At 49.2% G+C, this 26,464-nt stretch overlaps 1 protein-coding gene across 1 annotated transcript; it reads right to left on the bottom strand.

Moving 5' to 3' along the window:
- Window positions 1-1,063: 1,063 nt before the first annotated feature.
- Window positions 1,064-25,790, bottom strand: LOC116516866 (proline dehydrogenase 1, mitochondrial-like). Its single transcript, XM_032229511.1, has 14 exons — window positions 25,447-25,790; window positions 24,073-24,281; window positions 16,422-16,456; window positions 14,571-14,714; window positions 13,805-13,869; window positions 11,566-11,682; window positions 10,031-10,110; window positions 9,116-9,197; window positions 6,669-6,761; window positions 6,267-6,413; window positions 4,399-4,574; window positions 4,216-4,314; window positions 1,693-1,781; window positions 1,064-1,577 (listed from the first exon to the last, which is right to left on the bottom strand). The coding sequence occupies exons 1-14, from the start codon at window positions 25,762-25,764 to the stop codon at window positions 1,384-1,386; spliced, it is 1,848 nt and encodes a 615-aa protein (XP_032085402.1). The 5' UTR covers window positions 25,765-25,790; the 3' UTR covers window positions 1,064-1,383.
- Window positions 25,791-26,464: the final 674 nt, after the last annotated feature.

Below are 26,464 nucleotides of genomic sequence, written 5' to 3'. Positions count from 1 at the left end.
CCCTGACTCTTTTTTGAATTGTGGTGACTGGAACTGGAGAAGATATTGTTTGAGTATGATCCCATCTCCACCTCTACAGTACTGACTCCGTTAGCACCTCTGGCATGCTGCTGGGTCATGCAAAATCTGTGGTCTACGAGGACACCAAATCCTCCTTGCAAACACTATGTCTGAACCAGGTAGCACCCCTATTTTGTACCTGTGCACCTGGTTTTTCTTGCCAAATGCAGAACCTTACATGTCTGAACATGTTGTTAGATAGGACCAGGGGTGGGATTCAGCCGGTTTGAACCGCTTTGGGCAAACTGGTTCGCTGCGACGATCAGGTTGGCCCACCCGCTTGCCCTTGTGCTTTACCTTCCTAGATCCTCTCAGCTGATTAGCGTGGCAGAGTGGATTGCTGTGCCTCAGCTGTGTTACTTCCCAACTAAAACTACACGGGAAACATGTGATCACTGAACCGGTTGTTCAACTAGATCGGACCCAGAGTTCACGTCTATCTAGACCTTCTGAATCTCGAGCCTGTATTCTGGTGCAACCCACTCTTGCCAAGGTTTGCATCATCTCCAAACATTATAAGAATCCCTCTATTTCTCATCTTGGACATTTATGGAGATCTTGACGAGTCCTTGGCCCAGGCTGGAACCCCGGGTACCCCCTGCATCTCTCCTCCCTTAAGGACCATGGGCTGGCTGTAGTAGCTCAGCCCACTCCCAATCCCTCAATCGTACCTTCTTCAAGTTATTCAAGAAGGGTGTGTCCACATTTTCCCCAATTCCTTATTAAAGTCTTCCTCCAGTAATCTAGCTCGGTTGTCAAAGCAAACTAAGATTTCTCTGGTGCACCTTGTTTAATCCATGATAACTCTGATAATTATCGTACTCCTTTCTAAGCCCTTGCAAACCTGCTCGATTCACTAATAAACTGTGGCTAAGTAGATTGTGGTTTTGCAAGAGCTGCAAACCTCAGAAAAGGGGGAGGGGGTGATCTCACCCAGAGACCAACCGGACATTCAGCAACTGTCCTGGGAAAAGGCTCTTCTGCAACACGGCTGTCACTCCAGCAGTTTCTGAAAAGAATTTTTATTGGTACAGCCACCTTCATCCCAGAGACGGACAAGTGGAAGAGCAAACGGGTGACAAAGAGAAGGTGATTCCAGAATACTCGGTGTCAAATCTGGGAGATGGCAAGGGGCAGGTGCCACAAAGGCCTGTAATGCTAGAGTAGCTGCTACACTCGGGGCTTCTGTTGCCAGCCCCCCCCTCCCCAAAGCTGTGCCACCCTGGCACCGGGCGAGAGAGAATCCGGTCAGCCTGCAAGGAAGCGTCCACGACTGGGGTCCCTGTCCAAGCTGCCCCAGTGCGAGGCCGAGGGGAGAAGTACTCAAGGGGGGCTCGGTACGTTGAAGAGGGTCCCCGCAAACAGGCGCCTCTTCAGCTCAGTCCAGAGAAGCTGCTGCTCCTCCTCTGCCCGTGCCAGGAGGCCTCGGTTCTCCTGGGCTCTCCTGGACAGGTAAGGCAGGACCTCCTTCACGGGGCCGTAGGGAACGTATTTATACACGGGGAACCCAGCTTGACCTGGAGGGGGGATTGAATTCAGAAGTCAGTTGGTTGCACCTTTTTCAACTCAGCCCCCCACTGCCCTCCGCCATTGGCCAAGAGTCACATCACTCTTACGGAAGCCCTGCCTTACCAAGAGGGAAGGTGATTTGGTCACACATGCCCAGGAGCTGCCCAAAGTAGATCTTGTTCTCCGAGGGGTGGATGCCAAGGTCTGCCATCCTGCAAAGAAGAAAGGATTTCAGAAGACAACCCCCGGACAGTCTCCAGATGTTGAAGAATAGCCAACCCCCCTTCCAGGTGTGCAGACACCATCTTGCAGAGTGTCCTGGGCAAGATGGCCCTGGCTTGAGAATTCTAGGAGGAGAATTCAGGCTTCATCAGATGGGGGAACTGCGGATGGGTGCTCCAGGGCAGCGATCACCTACTGAAGAAAAATTATTGGCATTTTCTGTATTGCACTGAATCTGGGGTCCTAAAACTACGGCCCCTGGGCTGGACATGTGCCATGAATGCTTATGTTGCTGCAGAGAGTCTCCCCCTTTGGGGTCTTTTTGTGAGGGTCAGAGGGGGGGCAGAAATTTTGATTTGGGGTCTGCTTCGGTCTCCTGATGAGGGGCTTTGGACAAAGGCTGGGGGGAAGGGCCGCTGGTGGCGAAGAGCCAGAGGGCCTGGTTCCAGTGGGACTGCATCATGGCCCGGAACTGGCTGACCAACTCAGCCTGCTGAGACTCCAGGTGCCGGTACCTGGCCTTGCACTCCCGCAGGCCCTCCCTCTGCTTGGAAAGCCTATGCTCCTAGTCCTCAGTGAGGTGCTTCTGCTGAGCCTCCTTCTCGACCAGATCCAATTTGAACTGAGCTGTTTTGCCAACTCTTTCTCATGGTGGCTGCTTAGCTCCAACAACTGCTTCCTGTTGGGGCCCTAAGGAGCCCGGGCAGGCAGGGGAGGAGTGGCTGGGAGGGGAGGGGTGAGTAGAGGCTGGCGAGGCGACCACCTAGCCATGCCCACCAAGCCGATCATTAGGCAGATCATATTAGTGATCTGCAGGATTTAAAATTATGAATGTAGTGGTCCCTGAGGTCAGAAAGGTTGGTGACCACTGCTCTAGAGATCCAACAGCAAGAGACAGATGCCATGGCAGAGGAAATATTTAAATAAACACGATAAAAGGAGTTGCAAGGTACCAGAGGAGAAGCAGGAAAGATTCATCCAAAAAATTATTAAGAGTTAAAACTCTAAAAAGGGCAAGAGATGATGGATAGATATAGAATTTTTTTAACAGGGTGGTTATTTTATTAAGTGTTAGAAAAAATAAGTAGAAAATAGAAATTGGGAAAATATTATGTATACTGAAATATAATAGAACGTACCCTGTTTTCCCAAAAATAAGATCTCCCTGGATAATAAACCCAATCGGGCTTTTGAGTACATGCGCTAAAATAAGCCCTCCTTGAAAATATTTAAACTTATGCACAACTGGTCCCCCCCATTTCCTCTGGTTGGTTGCTGTGCAAACAGCATGAGGTAAAGCGAGGGGGGGAAGGGAGGGGGGAAAATGTCCCATGCACCCAGTGGTGGATTTCAAATATTCTGTAGGTGTGGCCTACTTTGTGGGAGTGGCTTGCCAGCCATGTGACTGAGTGGGAGTGGCTTGGCACTCATGTGACTGAGTGGGAGTGGCTTTCCAGCCATGTCACTGAGTGGGCGTGGCCAACTTGTAAAATGTGGTGAAACCCACTTAACAACGCTCTTGCTTAGCAACCAAAATGTTACAGGCTCAGAAACTCTGGCATTTGAAGCACACAAGTCTGTCAAGTTACAAGACCCTGGCACCCCTAACCTTTTAGAAAAAAAAAAACCAGGGATGTTCAAACTTGACAGCTTTAAGACTAAGATTTAGATAGGACTCTTAGAGGCGGGGGGGGGACCATTGGTGAGCCAGCCAATCAGTGAGCAGCGGACGGGGCAAGCGTGATGCAGATGGGCAGGAGCTGGAACCGGTTCTAAATGGCATGGTAGATTTGTGGAACCTCTTCTATAGAAGAAGTTAGAACTGGCAGGAACCCACCCCTGCATGCACCCCACATGCCCTTACCTAACCGCTGCTCCCACAACCCTAGCCACCGTGCTCTTTCTGTCACGCTAATGGCTGTCGCAAAAAGAGTGGCAAGCCCAGTGATGCACAACACAGCAGCAGCCATGAGGTGACCAGGCTCGCTGCCTCCTGCACCTCAAAAATAATAAGACCTCGCCAAAACAAGGCCAAGTGTTTATTTTGGGGGTCAAAAGAAAATAAGACCCTGTCTTATTTTGGGGGAAACATGGTATTATAATTGCTATACATACACAATTATACCAGTTCGGACCGGTCGAGTAAGTAGTAGCTCAGTCTGCTACGCCCCCGAACCGGTTTTCTCGGCGGTGCCATGGGGGCCACCAACTTGCTTTCTGCACATGAGCTTCTTTTTAGTACTACACATGTGCGCAAGTGCGCAGCGCATCCCTGAGCAAACCGGCAGTAGCAGTAGCTGAACCCCCCCCCCCGACTTAAATGGTAATATTATTATCAGAATTGTATGCAAACATACAACATAAATAAATAAAATGTTATATATATATAAAAGATGGGTTGGTGGGCCTCACACTGACCACTACCTGCCAAGGGTGAACTTGACCGTCTCTTTATTGTGAGAAGCAACCATCACGTTGGCCTTCCGGCTGTGCCGAACCTCCTCCAGGATGTAGTCCAGGCATCTGCAGGAAAGAGGGATGAAGGGATCAGCTTGGCCTGCCAGGTGTCCCTTCCCCTCTTACAACCCAGAGCCGACTTCTCCCCACCTGTGGTACATCTCGCTCGTCGTTTCATAGGTTGGATTGATGGGGTCCTCGTAGCCCACTTCAGACGCCCGGCTTCGTTCCTGCTCCATGTATGCGCCTCTCACTAGCTTGGCTCCGAAATGCCACCCTTCCCGGCGCGAGAGCTCCACATCGATGGTCACGTTATCATAGGCCTCCTGTTTGGATGGATGGAAGAGGAGGAAGAGGAGCCTGAGAATGTGCCTTCAATTGTACCTTGAAGGTTTCCAAGGCAAAACAGGATTCTCCTGGCAGTTATAACCTAAAGACCTTGAGATCTGTTCCTTTCTAAAAATTAACTAAATTTTATATTAGTGGAGGAAGATCCTCTCCACACTGCTCGATTCCAGCATCAAGAAGCACATCAAGAGGCGCAGTGGATAGACTGCAGTACTGCAGGCTGCTTCTGCTGATTGCCAGCTGTCTGCAATTTAGCAGATCGAATCCCACCAGGCTCAAGGTTGAGTCAGCTTTCCATCCTTCTGAGGTGGGTCAGATGAGGACCCAGATTGTTGGGGGCAAGAGGCTGGCTCTGTAAACCGCTTAGAGAGGGCTATAAAGCACTATGAAGCGGTATATACCATATTTTTCGGAGTATAAGACACACCTTTTTCCCTCAAAAAAGAGGGTGAAAATCTGGATGCGTTTTATACACTGAATACAGCATTTTTTGCCTCCTGAAACCCCGCCCCCTTCATCAAAATGGCTGTGCATAGCCTTTAGGAGGCTTTCAGAGAGCTCCTGGGGGCTGGGGAGGGCAGAAATGAGCAAAAAATGTTTTGCTCAATTTTACCTCCCCCCAGCCCCCAGGAGCACTGTATAAGCTTCCTAAATGCTATCCATCCCCCTTTTTAAAATGAAAATCGGGCCGTTTTTTGCTGGTTTTTGCCCCCTCCCCAGGAGCACTCTGCAAGCCCCCTAAAGGCTATTCATGCCTTTTTTTGGGGGGGGGGAATGGGCTCGTTTTTGGGAAGTTTGCAGAGTGCAAAAACTTCTTTTTTATTTGCCTCTTGAAAACCTTGGTGTGTCTTATACTCTGAAAAATACAGTAAGTCTAGGTGCTATTGCTATTTTCCTTCCTTCCTCCCTCCCTCCCTCCCTTTGTGGTCAGTGGTTTGAATGCAGTATTGCAGACAAACATCCCACTGCCAGCAGTTTGATCCTGACCGGCTGAAGGTTGATTCAGCCTTCCCTCCTTCCGAGGTGGGTAAAATGAGGATCCAGATGGTTGGGGGCAAGAGGCTGACTCCGTAAATCGCTTAGAGAGCCCTGTGAAGCGACATATACGTCTAAGGGCTCTGGCAGATATTAAAGGATGGGTGATCTTTATATTCTGTTGATCCCAATGAACATTTCAATATGATCTGATTTAGGATTCTTTAGTTAAAAATACCAGTTAGAATTCCGTATAAATAAATTCAATCTTCAATATATCTCAAGCCTTTTTTCCTCCAGCATTCCTGTCAACCATTAGAGTGGTGCAGTGGCCTAGAGGTGGAGCTCTCACCTCACAATCAGAAGGCTATGAGTTCAATCCTAGGCAGAGACAGATATTTCTCTCTCTGGGCATAATGAGAATATATCTGCTGAACAAAACTCTGTATTGGCAACAGGAAGGGCATCCGGCCAGTAAACACTCAACTCCATTCAGTTGCCCAGATTCCACCCCGCAAGGGTCATTAAAAGATGATGATGATGATTCCTGTCATCCATTAGTGCAACCTGTCTTGTTCAGCTGTTTTGGCCAATGTAGAGGATGAAGGGGGAAGTTTGATGACTGCTTTGGGCTCGTAAGCAAGTCAGGTTGGACCTGATCAATACTTAGGTAGGAGACCACCAGGAAATCCCACCTTCAAGTAGCACTGATACGTGTTGAAGATGGCTGGCCTCTCCTGGTTGAATCGCCGCTGCATCTCCAAGGTGAGGCGGCTGATGGCCGGCTGGAAGTAGGTCTGTTCTGCATCCACCATTAACCTCACGCCCACCCCGACGGCTTTCTAAAAAGGAAGAGTAAAAGATGGTGATTAGCTCTTAATAATCACTGAAACAGGAGCCAGCCGTGTGCAGCAGCAGCCAAAACAGCTAATGCCATCCTTGATTGTATCAACAGAGACAGGGCATCAGAATCAAATGAAGTATTAGTACCTTTTTATAAATATTTAGTAAGGCCCCACCTGGAATATTGCATCTCGTTTTGGTCACCGTACTGCAAAAAGTGCTATGGGCCGGGGGGGGGGGGAGGAGTGTCTCACCTTGGCCAGGATGTCCATGCGCTGCAACATGCGCTTCATTTGCCTCTCCTCTTCCTGGGTGAAGCGGGAGAGGAGCGGCTCAAGCTGGCCTGTCTGGGAAGGTTGAGAGATGAGATTAGAAAGTATTTCCAGACATAAATGTGGAGCTTGAGGTTATTTCATCATTCCAGCTGCTAGTTTTGAATCCCTAAAGGGAGCCAGGCCAATCTGGGGTGGGGGGAGGGTCTGGAGTCAGTTTGTGCCCCTCCTGTGATGACTCCCCCAGATGTTTCCCCAAATTCCTCTCCAGATGTCAGTTTGGAGGAAGATAAAACTAGTCCCAGTCACTTCAGAAAGGGAATTGATCAATGGCTTTAAACAACCAGCTGAGGGGATTTGGCTGGAGCACAGCTACAGCAAGACCACCTGAGGCTCCAGGTGGGGAAAGCATCCAGCTGCAGCCAGTCAATGATGATGATGAGGAGGAGGAGGAGGAGGAGGAACTGCCTTCTGGGTTGATCAAATTTTTATTGTTTTCCCCTCTATTACATCTTACAATCATCCCATTAACATTGTTGTTTCATCATACCTGGAAATATTAATCTTATATCACTTCTATATTTAAATACATTCATCTACAGTTCTATACATTTCTCTATTGTTTCTTGGCTGAATTAACTTTATTCCTGTTATGCAACCATTTATACCAATTATCCCAAATTTCATAGTATTCAGACTCTTCTTTATCCTTTAATCTTAATGTTAATTTGTCCATGTCTGCGCAATATAGAATTTTCTGAATCACTAATTCTTCTGGGGGAATATTATTCTGTTTCCAACATTGGGAAAACATTAATCTGGCTGTAGTCAACATGGGTATTAGTATGTATTTAATTTTCTTTCTATATTTCCCCTTGGTTAATCCCAGCAGAAAGAGTTCCAGTTTATATTCTATTTGTTTCTCTGTAATTTGCTGTATCCATTTCCAAATTTTAATCCAATACTTTTGAGGTGATGGGTTGAAGCAGAAGCTGGCTATTTAGCACAGCAGGTGGATGGAGATGATGCTGGGAATAAAGTATTCATTTCCTAGCTGCATTTTTCCTGGTTGTTGGGATTGACCACCTTGCCTTGACCTTGGGTCGTGTCTTGTGAGCTCTTGATTCTTCTGGCCTGGTGGACCCTCTTGTCTTGGGGATTATCTTGGTTGGGAAACTTTCAAGTGCCTTGTGGACTCATTGGCCATTGCTCCATGTGCTCTTGGCTGGACTTCATTGAAATAGTTCTGGGTTTTTGGTGAAGGGAATTGCTGAGGAATATTAATAAACCCCCTAAACCACTGTGTGTGCATGGGAGCGAGTGGGACAGCACACCCTCTGCAGGCAAATGTCTGATGCCTGGAACTTTGATGGGTCCACCTGATTGGCTCAAATCTAGTCCCCAGGTCTAATTTTTGCACAGCGATAATGAAAACCAAGCTCGGCCTTAAAGAGCCTGCCCTGCCCTTGCAGCCCAGAGATGGATGGTGGGCTGGCTCTCCAGGAGATCCTGCCCACCCTGCCCTACCCCAATGGCATCACGCTGTCCAAGCCACTGAAAGATCAGCCAATGGGCTCGTCTCTCAATTAAATAGGCTTGTCATTGTAACGGTGGCTCTGAACAAGGGGGAGGGGGGGTGGGGGGAAGGGAGGAGGGAGCCACAGATGCTCCCAACTGCCAGCCAAAGAGCATCCTGGTCCTTTATCTCTTCTGTCCATTATCTTCTTCCAGCAGAGGCTCAAGGAATCATCCCTGACATATTTAGAAGCTGCCAAGCCTGGCCAAATGATGAATTTTCTGCAGCCGATTCAGAACAGGGGAAGAGAAGGTGCCACCCTGCTCCTTACTCAGCTGCGGAGGTGAGATTACACGCGTGCCAAGTGTTGCTTGATAGGAGACGGGCGGCGTTATCAATTTAGTGAATAAAATTTAAAGATAAATAAACCACCAATCCTACATGCTGTGAATCTGCTTCACAGATATTGTGAAACTAATGAACATCCCTCTACAGATTTTTGTAGCCTGATATTTACCAGGGGCTGTGTGTGTGTGTGTGTGTGTGTGTGTGTGTGTGTATAGACAACTCACTGAGGACTAGCATATTTAGAGAACAACACATAATTGACTCTGACTGTGAATCCTTGAATTGAATGCGACCTGGCAGGGGGAAAAAATGTGCAGCCTTTCTGTATTTGGGGGGGAATTTGAAACTGCAGCTCCCTAAAGCCAACATTTCTCAACCATGGCAGCTTCAAGGCTATGCCGGTTGGGGAATTCTGGGAATTGAAGACCACACCCCTTAAAGCAGCCACTGTCCTAAACCAAGAAAGATGTGGTCCCAATGTCGATCCAGAAGTCTCCCAAAACCACTACATTCCCCACCCGCTCCATCACCACCAAGGACTTCCTGGAAGGTCTGGTGTGTTTACCTTCAGGTTTGGGACAAGCAGAAGTTTGGAAATCTCCATCCGGCCATCGATCAAACTATTCCAGTCCAGCAAGTCCACCGTTCTGAGAAAAGAGATTGAAGTCAAGCTCTGGTGAATGGAGGGGCTGCATAATGTTTAGCCATCACACCTGGTGGGCCTTTTCCTCTGTGGGTTCGTCTTGTCCCATGAAGGTGCCCAATTGATGGCCGCGAGGCTATTTCGCAATTGGGGGGAAGGGGCTCCTTACTGCTCCAGAGTCGCCCACTGCTCAGCTTTAGAAGTTGAGACTGGGGGAAAGGGAGGTTGGCTCTCATCTCCATGGTCTTGTCTGTCTTCCCTAAGCCACCCTGTTTCTGCTTCTTTGCAAGGAAGCTGCTCCATCACCCAGGCAGAGGTGGGTTCCTACTGGTTCGGCCCAGTTTGGCCGAATCGGTAGTGGTATGCCGGCCTGGGTCGCCGGAACCAGCAGTGACCCAGGCCTGCCATGCCCCTGAACTGTTCCCTCCCTATTTTTTAATGTTCTGTGGATGCAGAGTTATTTATAGGCAACTATGCACAAGCAAAATTGTGAGCGCACTGAACTGGCTATAATGCTGGCAGAAACAACCCGCACACCGGTGCACCCCAGGGCCTCCTCTCCTGCTTCGTTTTGAGACAGTTGTCCCAAAGGTGCTTTTTCAAGAGGCAACTGGACTTTCTGAGAACTTACCAGGAAGTCCAACTGCCTCTTGGAAAAGCACCTTTGACACACCTGGATGACTGAGAATCTCCCTAATTGTTTTCAAGCACAAATGTGTCTTTGGAGAAGCCAAGAGAGGACCTGAATGCACAAATGACCTACCTTCTTCCACCTCCCCCAATAATACGGCCGATGTCCTCATGGAAGCCAGAACCAGCCAGCTGAACTGCACTTACCCCGTCAGGCCCAATTTCTCGCCCGCGAACCACTGTTGGCTTTCAGTTTTGGTGGCAATCCCCAGGTTGGCCAGGGCCTCCTGCCAAAACCAGAGAGAGTCCCTTCAGTCCTGCAGTGCCCAATCAGTTCTTAATTCTTTATATATTTATATATATTTTGGTGTCTTATACGCCAAAAAATACACCATACTTTTTGGGAGTATATAAGACGCACCTTTCCTCCCCTAAAAGAGGGTGTGTGTGCATCTTATATTCCAAATGTAGCTGTGCCCACCCACCGTACCCACCCTTTGGTCTCTGCCTCCCAGCAATTTACCTCCTTGCAGCCAATGGGGAAAATGGGGCTTGCGGAGGCTGCAATAGGCTATGGCAATCCCAGCAGCCTGAAACAGCTGATGATTGGGAGGCCCATTCTGAAATTGAAAGGGAAACTTGCTGTTTGCTCTACTAGGCAAATTGCTGGGAGGCAGAAGCAGATTTTTTTTTGTGCTAATTAATGTATACTTCCAGAAAGCCACATCAATTTTAATAGTATCTATACAAGTATAGTCTGAAATGTAACACTACAAGCAGGTATATTGTCTGTACTGTTTGCTGTTTGTTGCAAGGAGGCAAATTGCTAGGAGACAGAAGCAGATTTTTTCCCCTTGTTTTCCTCCCCAAAAGCTAGGTGCACCTTATACTTCTGAGTGTCTTATACTCCAAAAAATATGGTGTGTGTGTGTGTGTGTGTGTGTGTGTGTATGTATGTATGTATGTGTATATAACAAATGTAACAAAAAGGCAACAGTAAAAAATATTGGGTTTCTGTCTGGATGGTCTCTTGTGACGAGCCGAAGACAGAGAGTGGAAGTGTGACCTTCCTCCCATATTTGGGCATACCAGGGGTTGTGACTTTAAATATATATATATATATATATATGTATGTATGTATGTATGTATGTATGTATGTATGTATGTATGTATATATATGTTTGTGTGTGTGTATGTACGCATACACATATACATACACACCAACAATCCATTTTCCATTAACCAGTGTGTTGTCTGGGAATACATATTTTGCGCCAACACTTAAATCTGCAATCATTCATAAGTTAATCTCATTTTAGCTTAATTTCCAATACCTTAAGTATCTAATATTATAACAATCCCCACTGTAATTTATTGAAATCTCTTAGTTATATTGACTATTAATACATTTTCTATACTTTAGATAACTTCTTTTACTATTAATTCTTGTGTCTGTTCTCTAACCACCAGTAAAAAGATTCCCAAATTGTATAATAATCGGTCAATCTGTTCATTTCTGCACATTCTAATATTTTCCTAATCACATTCTCCTCTGTAGGGATCTCTTCACTGGTACAACAACATATTGACTTAAAACCTGAAATGCAGTCAAATCAAAAGGAGACCATTCTACTTTTGCTTCCTGTGTCTGTTTTCCAACAGGTGTTTTCTCTCAATGCAGAAATTTGGTCTCCTTTAGACAACTCTGTTTTGTTAACCCCCCCCCCCCATCAGAAACTCACCTGCAGCTTCTCTATCTCCAGCTTGGTTTCCAGAGCTGCCAAGCCCACCTTGCCCTGTTCAGCAGCCAGTTGGTGGAAGAAGCTTCTCCATTTCACCAGAACCTCCGAGAACTGCAGCTGGAGGCAAGCAGAGACCGAGTGAGCAGCCCTGTCTTGAGTTAAAACATCTGCCCTACATCCCTGAGAGGTCTGGTCAGTCCAGGGAACGTCCCCTGCATTGACCAGGAACCTTGGATGGGCCTTGGACCTTGGTGGGTCAAGACCTCTCGGATAAGCATTTAGGTATCAATGAGGAAAGGCAAACTATTGTCCTGGACTAGCAAAGAAATTTTAAAAAATCATCATCAGTTAACAATCCCATAAACCCTTGTGGGGTGGAATCTGGGTAATTAGCTGAGTGTTTAAATGGCCAGATGCCCTTCCTGTTGCCAATGTGGAGTTTTGTTCAGCAGATATATTCTCATTGTGACCAGAGAGAGAAACATCTGATTCTCCTGAAGCAGAAAATAATTCATTTTCTGGTCTTTATTTCTGGTCCCTATTTTTCCCAAAAGGCCTATCATCATTTAACGACTCCATAATCCCTTGCAGGGTGGAGTCTGGGCAACTGAATGGAGCTAGCAGCGTTTTTGAATGGCCGGATGCCCTTCCTTTTGCCAATGCGGAGTTTTGTTCAGCAGATATATTCTCATTGTAACCAGAGAAGAGAAATATCTGCCTCTACTGCGGATCGAACTCACAGGCTACTGATTGTGAGGCGAGAGCTCCACCTCTAGGCCACTGCACCACTTAATTTTTTTTAAAAAGATGCTCCTTCTAAATTGAGGGACTCCATTAAGATCCACAGTGGTTGAATCCCGTCTGCTAAAAACCCAAGTCCCACGGCCATTTCATCAAAATTAGAGTTAGCAGGTACTTTCCCCCCTCCCCCAACTTTTAAATGCAAATTGGATGCTAGAGTCCATTAAAACACAACAACAATGGAAACTGGACTCTTTCAAACAATAAGCCCCAAGGAAGCCTGGCCTTTTCACAGGAATGAAGTGCCTGCTGGTTGGCTATCTATATCGAGATGCAAGGAGGGGCTTGGCCAGAGATGCCCTCCTGAGGAGGGTCTCCAAAGGGTTCCCCAGGGGATCTAGGATTCAGTCACCACAACAAGCACTAGAACAGGAGTGTCAAACTCAAGGCCCAGGGGCTGGATTCAGCCTGCAGGGTATTTAGATCTGGCCCGTGGGGCTACCCTAGAAACAAAGGAGGACTGGACTGCAGTGCTACTGCCAGTGAAAATGGGCTCCCAAGCTTCGTTTTCGGCTGCCGCAGTCTCCGCCAACCCTCTGCCAGTGAAAACGGACCTTGGGAGCGCCGCATATGAGAGGTTTTTTTTTGGGGGGGTGGTGGTAAATTCCCAGGAAGGGGGGAGAACTGAGGAATGCAAAAGAGCCTTCTGTTGCTTGTGAGAAGAGATATCCACCAAGGCCAAACTCCGAGAACTGTTCCAACGGCACAGAACATTTTCCCCAAACAAAAGCACAGCATGTAATTGGTGGACAATGAACTGCGGGAGGCCCAGGGAAGAAAAGGGATGTTTTTGTTAAAATATTCATGATTGGGAGAGATGTGGGAACAAGGTCAGTCAATGAATAGGCATAACAACTAAGTCAGCCAATGGGAGCTTAAACAGATCTGAGTCTGTGCAGAGAATTGAAGCAGAAACTTAAGCAGTCTGCTGCTCTGAGAAGTAAACTAGCAACCTGTCTGGGCTTGTCTGCTAAAATGAAACTAACTGCTTGTGTTTGCCTGTAACTTTCCTGCCTTGTGTTTTATCATACATTTATTCATCTATTCTTATGTATATGAAGAAGTTAATGAATCCTGTTGCATCAGTTATCTGTGTTTGCTTCTGGATTTGAATTTATGCAACAAACTCTTGACAGTTTTCCTACGCCGGTTTTCACAGGAAAACCTCAGAACCAACTTTGCTTCTGCTGTACCTCCTACATGGAGCTTTCGATAAAGTTTCACTTTTGTTTAGAATGTGCCAACTGGGATGGTTAGTGTTGACCCTGTTCCATGGAGGGGACCCCACTGCTGTCTTTGCCAGCAGGGAGAGGCACTGCCAGAGCCACATCGGGCAGTTTGCGGGGTCTTTCTTAACCCGAAGGCCCGAGCTAAACGGTGATGGGGCAAGCAGGGAGCCAAGAAACCAAACACGGCCTATCCAGAGGTGATCACATACCAGGAACTGCGGCCTCCCCAGCGCTGTGAGCTTGATGGCAGAGAAACCGTCCTCTGAGCTTCCTCCTAAAAAACAAGAGAGTTAGTGCTCGGGGCCTTTCGGGTGCAGAAAGATCATCAGCCAAAGGGGCATCTCCTCTCCAGGAGCACTTTAGCCATCCTGTCCTGAGGACCAGGAAGGTCAGGAGCCACCCTGGCTCTCTGGAAGCCTTGAGACAGGTGAACCCAGAGTGACGCCAAGCCGGGACTCTTGAACTCCCTCAATCTAGATCAGAGCTCTCCAAACTAAGCAAGTTTAAGACTTGTGGACTTCAACTCCAGAGTTCCTCAGCTGGCAAAGCTTTGTGGACTTTAACTCCTGCAGTTCCTCAGCCAGCAAAGTTTTAGGGCTTGTGGACTTCAACTCCCAAGTCCATAAGTCTTAAAGTTGCCAAGATTGAAGACCTCTGATCTAGATCTCCTCCGAGCAGATTGGTTTCCATTAGCAGAACTGAAAAGCAGCAGGGAAGTTGCCAAGAAAGCCGGCAACATGTTTGAGGGCAGTCAAAGTGGAGGAGACAACCCAAGGTCTGCATGGACTGCAGCTCCTCATTTCTCCCCCATTGGCCTGATCCTTGGTCATCATCTAGGGCCATATGTTTGCCCTAGAAGCTTGGAAGACAGGTTCTACAGAGGGGTCCTGCACCCTTATGCCCATCTCGTGGGAGGAAGGACCTTCGATTTGGGGGGAGGCTGACCCCCCCCCTGAAGTCTGCTCAGCTGCTCACCTGAGGCCTCGATGCATTTCAGGAATGTTTCCATGTGCCGGTCGCATTTGGCTTCATCGGCGTAGAAGTAGGTTCGGGCGCCAGTGACACCATCCCGCCGGTCCCCAAACTTGTGATGGACACTATAGCGCTTCTCTCTCTGTTCTGGGAAGGACAACCAGCAGGGAAGGGAGCCCCCTTAGCCCCAGAATCTCCAGCCACTTCGCACCCCAAGCCACACCAAGCCCCCTTCCCTCCAAGCGATTTTAGGAAATGCTCAACCAAGAAAGCTGGTTGTGACCATCCTTGTTAATTATAATGGTTTAACTTGGTTGCCTCTGTCTCTCTCTCTCTCTGTGGTCTCCCACATGGCCTAATCTGCTTACACTCATAAGTGGGAGCAAAGTCAGCCAGGCCAAAAGGGTGACCAAGCCTGGAGGAGAGGCATCCATTTGGGGACTCCAGAGCCCCTCACAAGGAACCAGGGCCAATCTCTTAGCTCAGTGATGGCGAATCTTTCTGGCACTGAGTGGCCAAACCAGGATGTGCATACGTGCATATGCGCGCACCAGAGTGCCAGAAATCCAAAGACCAGTTGGCTGGCACATACATATTTTTGGGGCATTTTCAGACTGTTTTTTGAGCCATTTCCAGCCATTTTTGGGCCATTTTCAGACCATTTTTTCAGCTGTTTTTCGGGCCAAAACCAGCCTGAAAGCAGCCTGTTTTGGGCCATTTTCTGGGCAGTTTTCTGGCCATTTTGGGGGGCCATTTTCAGACCATTTTTGGGCCAAAACCAGCCTGAAAACCACCCTATTTTTTTGGACTGTTTCCCAGCCATTTTCCAGCACCAGAAAAGCAAAAACCAGAAGAGCAGCTGGCGAAGGGCATGCATGCCCACAATGAAGGCTCTGTGTGTCTCCTCTGGCATGGGTGCCATAAGTTCGCTATCACAGTCTTAGCCCTTTGGGCCAGTTTTTCTCTGAGCACATTTGAGGAGCTAAGGAACAAATAGGGCAGCCATTTACTGTTCAGAAATCCCCCCTTCACCCTGGAAAAGAGCTGGGCCCCCACCACTTTGGGTGTGTGTACCCCTTGACGTGCCATGAAAAGACCGAAAGGGGCCTCTGGTCCTACAGCGTCCTCCGGGGCTCCCTGGTCAGCAGTTCGTGGTGAAATGTCTATGGAGATTCTCCATCATCCAGGAACTGGTTGTCCCAAGGATGCTTTTTTTTTTCAAGAGGCAACTGGTTTTTCTGATTTTTCCTTGAAGACGTTGCGCTTCTCAGCCAAGAAGCTTCTTCAGCTCTGACTGCAGGGCGGGGAATGGAAGGATTTATACTCCTTGCAGACAGCTAGTTATTTGCATCCTTTTAGAGAGTCATGGAGGCCACTTGGAGTTTTCCCAAGTGGTGAAAATGGACGTGGAGCCTTCTTGGAACAGCTGAAAGGATTGTGTTGTAGATATAGATGTCATCTCCCTCCCCCTCTGTTGAGAGAGGGCTGTTCAGGTGACCCTGACTATACAGCTCAACCTCCAGGTGGCCTCAAGGACCCTCTAAAAGGATGCAAATGACCAGCTGTCTGCAAGGAGTATAAATCCTTCCATTTCCCACCATCCAGTCAGAGCTGAAGAAGCTTCTTGGGTGAGAAGCGAAATGTCTTCAAAAGAAAAAACAAACCAAAAAGTCCAGTTGCCTCTTGCCAAAAGCACCTTTGGGTTCCTTGGTCAAAAGCAACCAGAGAAAAAATGTTGCCTCTTGGCTGCCAGGGCAAAAAGCCACGAGGCCCCCCACAGGGCAGACCGGAGACCCCCAAACAAGTGGTGGGACATTAAAAGAGGCCAGAGGATTCCGCAGCAACTTTACTTACTGCCTGTCTCCTTCTCAAATGCAGACACGCAGGAGCTGGGAAAGGAAGGAAGGAAGAAAACGTTTACTTTCTGCCATGGGTCACTCTGCAAGCACTGAATGCAGCCCAGACAAGGGGATCACAGCTGGCCAGAGGCAACCGGAAGAGTTAGGACTGGGGTCTGCCAGTCTTCATTACATGTACATTTGGCAATATCAGAATAGGTGGGCTTTGCAGTTGTAGGAAGTTAGCACCCACCCTCTCCTAGGAAAATGAGGTATTTTAGGAAATATTAAAAGGGCAGAATATTTCCCCTAAAAGGGAGGCAGAAATTCACCCCCCCCCTTTTGTCAATAGGCCATTAAGGCCTGAGCCAATCTATTCTGTTTTGTTTTTTTTAAATGACACCTTGTCAATGAATTCCAAAAATCCCCAAGTGTGCCCGTCATTTTTGGTTGTTATAAAGATACCATATAGCTGTGACTTGCATTTTTTCCACAGTCCAATGAGCTGTGCCTACTTTTCAAGGTAAGTAAAGGTTGTGTGTGTCTGTTTCCCAGCAACCTGGCAGGGAATGCCGGCTGAAGTTCCAGCCCAGAAGTCACTAAGTGTCTGATGGCCTTTGACAGGAACTGTCAGTGCCAGGGCATGTCTGTATTTACTCTGGGGCAGGAAAAGCTGCCTAGAAAAGTGACAGAGAAAGCTAATCAAGTTAAACTTGATTAACCGATTCAGTTAATCAAGAACTTAAGACCTAAAATGCAAATTTCCCAGGAGGTTTTGTGAACTAAACAAACAACAGCAAAGAATGGATGGCTTTAGACAAGCTCATTCCAAAGACAAAACTTCCCCAAAGTTGACAGGATGGGAGAGAAAGTCTTTGCAAAGTGCCCCTTGGTAGCCCACGGGGGGGGGGGGGGGACGGGGGACTCCTGTTCCAGAAAGTCCCCTTAATTCAGCCCATCTCCAGCTCAGACAAGGTTGAGGGGTCCTTGGTGCTCTCTGAGTTTGATTGTTTTTCTTGCAGGTGTTTGATTAATCAATCAGAATAGAGCTGGAAGGGACCTTAGAGGTCTTCTAGTCCAACACCCTGTTCAAGCAGGAGACCTTATACCACTGCACTGTATATATGCACTGACTGTGGAATCGACAGGGGCCATGCCAAGCCATAGAGTTTGCTCAGTCCTGCCGGAGATCAGCACAGCCTTGGGACAAATGGACATTAACACCACCACCCCCGCATGGTAATGAGATCAATCAATCAGAATAGAGCTGGAAGGGACTTTGGAGGTCTTCTAGTCCAGCCCCCTGCTCAAGCAGGAGAACCTATACTATTTCAGATAAGTGGCTGTCTAGTCTCTTCTTGAAAACCGCCAGTGATGAAGCACCCACAACGTCTGGTGGCAAGCTGTTCCACTGGTTCATTGTCCTCACTGTTAGGAAGTTTTTCCTTGGTTCCAGGTTGCTTCTCTCCTGGAGTAGTTTCCATCCATTATTTCTTGTCTTGTTTTTGGAAAACTGGTTGACCCCCACCGCCGTCTTTATAGCAGCCACTCAAATGCTGGAACATTGCTATCGCGTTACCCCTAGTTCTTCTTTTCACTAGGCATACCTCTACCCAAACTAGGTAACACAATCAGTGCATGAAATGAAATGTCTGCAAGAAAACCACCAAGCTCAGAGAGCACCAAGGACACCTCATTTCAACCCTGGGCTATAAATATTCTCCTTTATTGGTAGGTGGGGAAGATCACCAGATTGTGATCCTCAGACCAAGGCCAATTCCCTGGCACAGCCCATGCACTGAAATGAATGGAAGCTTGCAAAACAAACCCTGAACTGCCTTCCTGGAGATCAGATGGCACAGAGTACCAGGCTTGCCAAGAGCCGGATTAACTGATCTCACCTGGCCAGGCAGGAAGAGGAGCAGGACAAAGACGGATTCCAGCTCAGCTTCGCACATGTTTCTGGCAGCTGCTTCTCTTGCGTAAGGAATCTGCCTCCCCCGCAGCCAATCTGGGAGAGGGGGCATGTCGCCCCTCAGCCAATCGCAAAGCGGAAGGCTGTTTCATTGGCAAGTCACGAGGAACACACTGTGTCCCACAAAGAAACAACACTGCGCCTTGTGACGCAAAGAGGGCGAAGACCCTCTCGGGTTTCCTCCTGGGCCGGGCGCAAGCAAATTCCCAAGGGGGCCCCCTCCCTCCCTCCCTCCCTCCCTCCCTAATCAGTTCCTGCTTCCAGATTCCAATGGAAACCAGCCCGGCTCTAGGGGAGAATGCAAACAGGAAGCGAAAATGCGCAGAACAAGTTGTGCCCAGAGGCACCAAAGGGAGGGGCAGCCGAGGCACCGAGCAAAATCCAGGGGTGACCTCAAGCAAGCTTTTGGAGCAGCTGCGTTTCTCAACCCAGGTCGCTTTTTAAAGGTAAAGGTTCCCCTCGGACATAGGTGCTAGTCATTCCCGACTCTAGGGGGCAGTGTGCATCTCCGAAGAGCCAGCGCTGTCCAAAGACGTCTCTGTGGTCATGTGGCCAGCATGGCAGAGCGCTGTTCCCTTCCCACCAACGGTGGTTCCTATTTTTCTACTTGCATTTTTATGTGCTTTCAAACTGCTAGTTTGGCAGAAGCTGGGACAAGTAATGGGAGTTCACTCTGTTATGCGGCGCTAGGGATTCAAATCGCTGAACAAGCTCAGCGTCTCAGCCATTGAGCCACTGTGGCCGCTTTTTAAGATCATGCAAAGTATTAGTATCACTTCATAAATCCTTAGTAAGGCCACACCTGGAATACTGCACATTTGATCATCACATTAGTAAAAAAGATGTTGAGGCTTTGGAAAAATGTGCAGAGAAGAGCAACGAAGGTGATCCAAGGCCTTGAGACTAAAACTGGTTGCAGAGGTTGGGTCTGGCTAGTCTAGAAAAAAGAAGGACTAGAGGGGACATGATAGCAGTAGCATTTCAGTATTTGAAGGGCCGCCTCAAAGAAGAGGGGGACAATTTATTTTTCAAAGTACCAGAAGCAAGACAAGAAATAATGGGAACTCATCCAGGAGAGAAGCAACCTGGAATTAAGGAGAAACTTCCTAACGGTGATGACAGCTAACCAATCGAACAGCTTGCCACCAGAAGTTGTAGGTGCTCCATCACTGGAGGTTTTTAAGACGAGAGTGGACAGCTACTTGTCTAAAATGGTATAGGGTCTCCTGTTTGAGCAAGGGTTGGATTGGAAGATCTCCAAGGTCCCTTCCAGCCCTATTCTGATTGAGATGGGTGGATATCAGCAGGACTGGCTAGGGAATTCAGAGAGTTGGTCCAGACATCTTAAAACAGCCACAGTCGAGGACTCTGCCTTAGAGACTGGAAGGGAACCTACCCAGTCCCCTGACAAACACCCACCAGGCTTTTTGGGGCAAAGTGGACAACATATTCCTCCCACAATGCTGAGGGTCACAGGATGCCCTCTGGTGACTGAGGAAGGCCACATGGAGTGAGAGTTTTGACTCTTCTTTGGTCGCTTTAGGGTTCTAGAAGACAGGAAAAAATCACTCCCCCTTTCCACTCATCTCTGCAAAGGATGAGAACTGGGCTACCAAATACGATAGCTTGGCTTTGGATTACTCGGGTGTTGAGTGGGTGAGCATTTGCCTCTTGTGCCTACTATTTCTGGAGATGGGGGCAGGGATCACATCCTCCAAAATGGTCTGTTGGTGGCTTTCAGCATATAGCACTAGCACTTAGATTTATGTACTACTTCACAGTGCTTTACAGGCCTTTCTAAGCCATTTACAGAGTCAGCCCATTGCCCGCAACAATCTGGGTCCTCATTTTACCCACTTTGGAAGGAGGGAAGGTTGAGTCAACTTTGAGCCTGATGAGATTTGAACTGTCAAATTGCAGTCAGCCGGCAGTCAGTAGAAGTAGACCGCAGTACTGCACTCTTAACCACTGTACACTATGGAAGGGAGGGAGGGAGGGAAATAGCAACAGCACTTAGACTTATATACAGCTTCATAGTGCTTTACAGCCCCCTCTAAGCGGTTTACAGAGTCAGCCTTTTGCCCCCAACAATCTGGGTCCTCATTTTACCCACCTCGAAAGGATGGAAGGCTGAGTCAACCTTGAGCCTGGTGGGATTTGAACTGCCAAATTGCAGGCAGCCGGCAGCCAGTAGAAGTAGCCTGCCATACTGCAACTCTAACCACTGCACCATATAACCTTGACCCTGCACCTTTTATTTCCTTCAGGATTCAGCATGGCACAGAGTCCCTCAGTGGGATGAGCAGACATACAAATGGAATATGCATTTGCTCTCTCCAAACCTGCACACACCAAATTTGGCTCACAACCACCCTATAAGGTATTCAAGAGAGTAAGGAAGACAATCTTGACCGAGAAATGCAGGGACTGCTTCCTAGGCAAAAGTGGCCGAAGCATTTTTAAAAATCTAGAATATGTGGAGGTGGCTCAGGTAGACACTAATTCACTGTACGAGTGAGGAGACCCAGCAGAATCAGACTGGCAAGATTCTGTCATTGCAGCCCTTCTCCAGTCAAGTCCTCGTCGCCTTCCCTAACCTTCCTGTTGGGTGGATTTCCTGGTCTGGCCCACCGAGTGGTAGCATGGACTGGGGGTGGGGGGAGTGAGTTCCATGGATGAGGAAGAACTAGGATCCAAATCTTCTCCCTCTACCCAATCAGCTCTTGGGCTGAGAGGTAGGAGGTGACCCCGAGTACCCCACAGACCTTCTGCGACTAGGGGAGGGGTGTTTTCTCTCACCAGGCCAACATTGCCAGCATTCCTGGAGATCTGCCATGTTATGTTGCTGGAAAGATGAAACCCTGATCCCTTTATGTAACCTCTTCACAACATGAGGCTGGGTGGGGAGAAGGCAAGTTATGGGGAGCCCCACAGCAAAAAAAACATAGCTGGGACACTTCTAGTCCAACTCCCTGCTCAAGCGCCAGAGAAATGGCTGTCCCATAAAAACCTCCAGTGATGGAGCTCTAGGTTGGATCTCCTTGGTAAGTTTCCATCCGTTACCTCTCGTCCTGCCCTCTGGTGTTTTGGAGAACTGGTTGACCCCTCTTTCTCCGAGACAGAAAATTGGAAGAAGCTGTCTGTTCTGACCCAGCTCCCCAAACATGGCAAACCCTCTGAAGTTAACTCAGAATCCCAGCAGCGTGGCAAAAAGTTTCTCTCTCGCTGCAGGCTAACAAGTACGTCTGGCAGGGAGATGAATAGTTGTTGGCCACACCTATTCATCTCCATCCCCTGCCTTTGATCCCCAGAGCTAGGGTGGGGCTTCGCTAGCAGCGATAGCTCTTCTGTCCCAAGGACCGGCCCATAGATTTCCACTGCTCTCCTCTCCTCTGTGGATCTGTGTGTCAGGCACTGGACCCAGCTGTTCCTCTTCTTCCTCATCAGCCATCTCCAGACCTGGGGGCTGTTGACTTTCCACCTGAGGGCTGATGGATGGCCCAGGCTCTGCCTCTTTCTCTCTCTCTCTGCCAGCTCCATTACCTCTTCCCCCTGGAGCTCTCAGGTTGCCTTGATGCTGGCCCTAACTCCCATACCTCCTCCTCCGATTCGGTTGATGGAGGGGCCAATAGGCCACAACACTGTCACCCAGTCCTTCTCTTCATTAGCTCAGTTTCTGCTGCTGCCCAGCTGTCCCTCCCTATCACGGAATGCCCTGAGGGGGGAGGCATCCTGGTGCTTTTCTCTCTGCTCTAACTTGACCCGTTTTTAAACTTGATCTTTCTACTGCTGGTCTCTCCTCCTTTCTTCTGTTTTGGAGAATTATCCTGATCAACCAAGTCCAGCTCTACCCTCTACCCGCAATATAATTTCATTTTAAGAATCTGTTGGGCAGGAAAATATCAAACCGCCTCTCTCCAATTGCATTTAGGGCAATGAAATATCTCAGTGGTTAAGACTCCTGGATTGTCCGATGGAAATCTGACAGCCGGGGTTTGAAACCAAGTGTCACACAACGGGGTGAGTTCCTGTCTTTGCCCAGCTCCTGCCTATCTAGCAATTCAAAAGCACGCAAATGCGAGTAAATAGGTACCACTTCAGCAGGAAGGAAACAGCACTCTGTGATGTTATGCTGGCCACATGACCTACAGAAATATCTTTGGACAGCACTGGCTCATAGCTTCAAAATGACAATGAGTGCTGCCCCCTACAGTCAGCATCAGCTAGTGCAGGGGTTCCCAACCTTTTCTATACCCTGCACCCCTAGAATGCTGATATATTTTCGCAGCCCTTGAAAAAGTAAATAATTATATGCATATAATTATGCACATACACAATAATTTTGAAACTTCTAAACCCACATTTTCGCGCCCCCTGGAATATTGTCTCACATCTCACACACACCTCCTTGGGAACCCCTGAACTAGTGGAATAAAATTTGCAGGGACTCCCTCCCTTCCGCATCACGTTTGGGACCCCCTGTCCTGCTCTCCTCATACTTGCAATGCTATAGGCCAGCACATGCTCTCGTTTTAAACCTCACAAGTATCGCTCTGGGCAAGTTAGCACGAGCTGCCAGGACGGCAGCTGCAATTTTTTTTTTAAAGCATCATTTGTAGAACAGCCTGGGATTGCTTTGCAAGTGATGCAGAAGAACCTCACAGATTCTGGAGGAAAAGGCAGAGAGAAAAAATGGGCAGGACACGCATCGCATGTGCTGAAGCTCTTCCTCCAAATTAGTTGTAAAGGAAGCACCAATGCAGATCCATTTCGTAGACATGTTGGTGTAAAACTAGGACTGTCAAACTCAAGGTCCGTGGGTTGGATCCAGTCCGCAGGAAAAACCTGGAAATAGCGAGGGACCAGCCCCTGGTGACTCTGCCAATGAAAATGGGACTCCTGATGTCCATTTCCGACTGCCACGGCCTCCTGCAACCTCTGCCAGCAAAAACAGAGCTCCGTTTTTGCTGGCAGAGGCTTGCAGGAGGCCATTGCAGCCAGAAATGAACATCAGGAGCCCATTTTTGCTGGAAGAGGGTTGCAGGAGGCCGTTACAGCTGGAAATGGACATCAGGAGCCGGTTTTCGCTGGCCGAGTGCTCGGGCCATCACAGGTGCCCCTGACACGAGTGATGTCGAGCCTGCTACACCCAACCTTTGCCCCCCAAGGTCCAACATAACCCTGGTGCAGCCCTGCATGAAATCCAGTTTGACACCCCTGGTCTAACCGGTTCCACTCATCTAACGGATAGCCTCCCCCAACTGCAGGGTTGGCGTTCAGCTCCCCACTTCCTCCCCCACCACCCTGTGGCCTTGTGGGAAGGAGAAAAAGATCCCGGAGGAACGTCTCAAAGCCCCAGCAGCTCATGGCTCCACTCCGACTCATCACTGAAACCCGAACCCAAGAGATTGCAAAGGCCACGGCAAACTTGCTTATTGTTACACATCATTGGAATAGTTCCTGTCGATTAATTGCTGGGGTCCTCCTTACATCATTCCTCTTTTCCAATCCTCCCCCAAACCAGCCTTCCTCCGTAAGCCAACGCTCCCCCCCGCCCCCCTGTCATGCCCCTTCTTATGTAATGGGCTATGACCTCAACTTCTCCAAATGATTGCTGCGGAGGGGATGGGCACCACTTGGCACACAGCGCAGCCCTCCCTCACTGCTGCCTGTTGCCACACTAGTCTCTTACTCTAGTTCCTTCTTCTTGGCCTCCTCGCTGGTCAGGTCTTCCTCCACGCTGTAGTCCAGCACTGAGCCCACGCCGTAGGCACGGTTGCGCCGGATGAGAGGCTTGATGGCTTCCTGGTCTTCTCCAGCCACAAACTGCCCATAGAAGGTCAGTTTCATCAGCTTCTCAAAGAGCTGCTGGCCCAGCAGCTTCTGGCTGAGGTGCATCAACTGTGGAAAGAGGGAGCAGTCACAGGGCTGGCTTTCTCACTTAAAACTCCCCAGAGGCAGCCCCAGAGTAAACACTGGTCCTATTACCCCCTTTCCCCATAAAACCTTATGATTCTTGAGGAATGTATGCTGTTTTATTTTTCTTTATGTACACTGAGAACATCTGCACCAAAGACAAATTCCTTGGGTGTCCAATCACACTTGGCCAATAAAGAATTGACTACTCTATTCTACTCTACACCCCAGACTGGAACCTGGACCAGTCCAGTATTTCTGAATGAACCCTTGAGGTGGTGGAAATGTGCCTCCTGCAGGGAAGAATGTGCCATCTTTGACCCAAGTGCAAGTCATTTCTCAGGAGGCCTTAACCAGCCTTGGGAGTCACGAGATTGAATTCCTCTGAGATTACAGATTAACAAAATTGGAACCCCAAAGAATGTTAATTCTTTTGCAAAAAACACTCCCCAGTTTCTTAGGAAGGATAATTTCCAGAGCCATCACTATTTGTGCTGATAAAGGAAGATTCAAGCTTTGCATTTTGGAACTCCATCCTAAAGTTGCTCCTTCCAAACTCCTCACTGCTCCTTTGAGCTGTCTGCAAAGTCCAGAGGTCACCAACTGCTGTAGTTCTGGGGACTTAAACTCCTCGGTTTGACAGCCCAAGATCTCCTCAACAACCCCACGAATGTCCCGGGGATCCAGTCAACCGTAGAAGACCCCCCCACACTCTTAGAAATCTCCCAAGGAGGGGACAACCACCCGCCGAGTTCCCACAAGCACGTTAACGCTCCTCCGTTACACGAACGCGAGGTGTGTGCCAAGTCCTTAACAGCCCTAGGGTACAGATTGACAGATGAGTGGGAAGGCACCTTGGAGGTCATCTAGTCCAACCCCCGCGCCCAAGTAGGAGACCCTACACTATTTCTGAAGAAATGGCAGTCCGATCTCTTCCATATCCATCGTTTCCTTTTTCATCCTTTGGGAAATTCGCGTCTAAAACAACACCAGCCTCATTTTAAACAAAAGGCAAAAGCCCCGTTTCCGTTATGCCGATAGACTGCATCTGAAGACGGAAGCTCTACCCTTTTCTCCATTCCCCCCCCCCCCCCCCCGCGGCCATTCAGTTCTTCCGGGAAAGGAAGAAGCGGCCGGATCTCCCGCTCACCTGCTCGGAGCGCTGCACCAGCGGCTCCAGGGCGCAGAGGCGGAGCACGAGCAGCCCGCGCAGGAGCTCGCCGCTGCTCTTGCTCCGGAAAGCCTCCCGGGCATCGGAGAAGTTCACCGTCCGCGGTTGGGGCGGCGGCGGCGGGTGCTGGCGGAGGTGCGTCCCGTGCGCGGGGACCGCGTCGGTGGGGACGGCATCCTGGTCCGGGAGCGCTGCAGCAGCAGGAGCCGCAGCCGGGGAAGAGTGCGAACGGCTCGGGGCGACGAAGGACTGAGCAGCGCGCAGCGACGCCCGGGAGAAGCAACAGCGAGCGGCCATGCCCACCAAGTACTGAAGGACGATCCGACGATCCGGCACGCTTATATAGGCGCCACCTCCCCCTTAGCCGCGCCCACTAGCCGGTGGGAGCGTTTGATTGGTGGATCTGCCGGCCCGGCCCGCGCCCACCGCGGGGCTTGCCTATTGTTCTCCGCTTCTTCGAGACACACCCACGTCAAGCCCCGCCCCCTCTCCTGCCCCGCCCCCGCCCCGGGCAATTCAGGAGACGCGAGGGGAGATGCGTGAGGATTGCGCAATCCCATCTGGAGCTGCGACGCCTCGGGGCAGCTTTGCCCAACTAGGTGCCCTCTGGCCAGGCTGGGTTGGTCAAGAACAACCGCGCCCCGTGCGCCGCTTTGGAAAGAGGAATTCCAGCTAAGGAATTAATCAATCAGACGCCGTCTCTCCCCGTGGAAACTCCCTACAGGCGGCCCCGGTGGGAAAGTGGAAGTTTGCTGGAGATGCAGAGAGGGAGGGAATGAGGGAGGGGGAATTGCGGGGCGCCCCCTCCCCGTCCACCCCCTCCCCTCTGGGCTTTTGGAAAGAGCGTTCTTCTGCCGGGGTGGCGCAGTGGTTGGAATGCAGGATTGCAGGCTAATTGGACCCTGACCGCAGCTCGAGTCCCACTGGCTCAACCTTCCTTCCTTCGGAGGTGGGTAAAATGAGGAGCCAGATTGTTGAGGGCAAGAGGCTAACTGTA

The sequence above is a fragment of the Thamnophis elegans genome, chromosome 13, assembly GCF_009769535.1.
Source record: "Thamnophis elegans isolate rThaEle1 chromosome 13, rThaEle1.pri, whole genome shotgun sequence".
NCBI lineage: Eukaryota > Metazoa > Chordata > Lepidosauria > Squamata > Colubridae > Thamnophis > Thamnophis elegans.
Note: the sequence above shows the minus strand (reverse complement) of the source record. Positions and strands in the feature narration are given on the sequence as shown.

Excerpts from the sequence above, each read along its gene's own strand:
- LOC116516866 (XM_032229511.1), bottom strand. The coding sequence starts at position 25,764 with ATGGCCGCTCGCTGTTGCTTCTCCCGGGCGTCGCTGCGCGCTGCTCAG. Across the intron at positions 4,575-6,266 it reads CGTATCAGTGCTACTTGAAG|GAGGCCTATGATAACGTGAC; the intron begins GTGGGATTTCCT and ends CCATCCAAACAG. Across the intron at positions 1,578-1,692 it reads CCAAATCACCTTCCCTCTTG|GTCAAGCTGGGTTCCCCGTG; the intron begins GTAAGGCAGGGC and ends TCCCCCCTCCAG.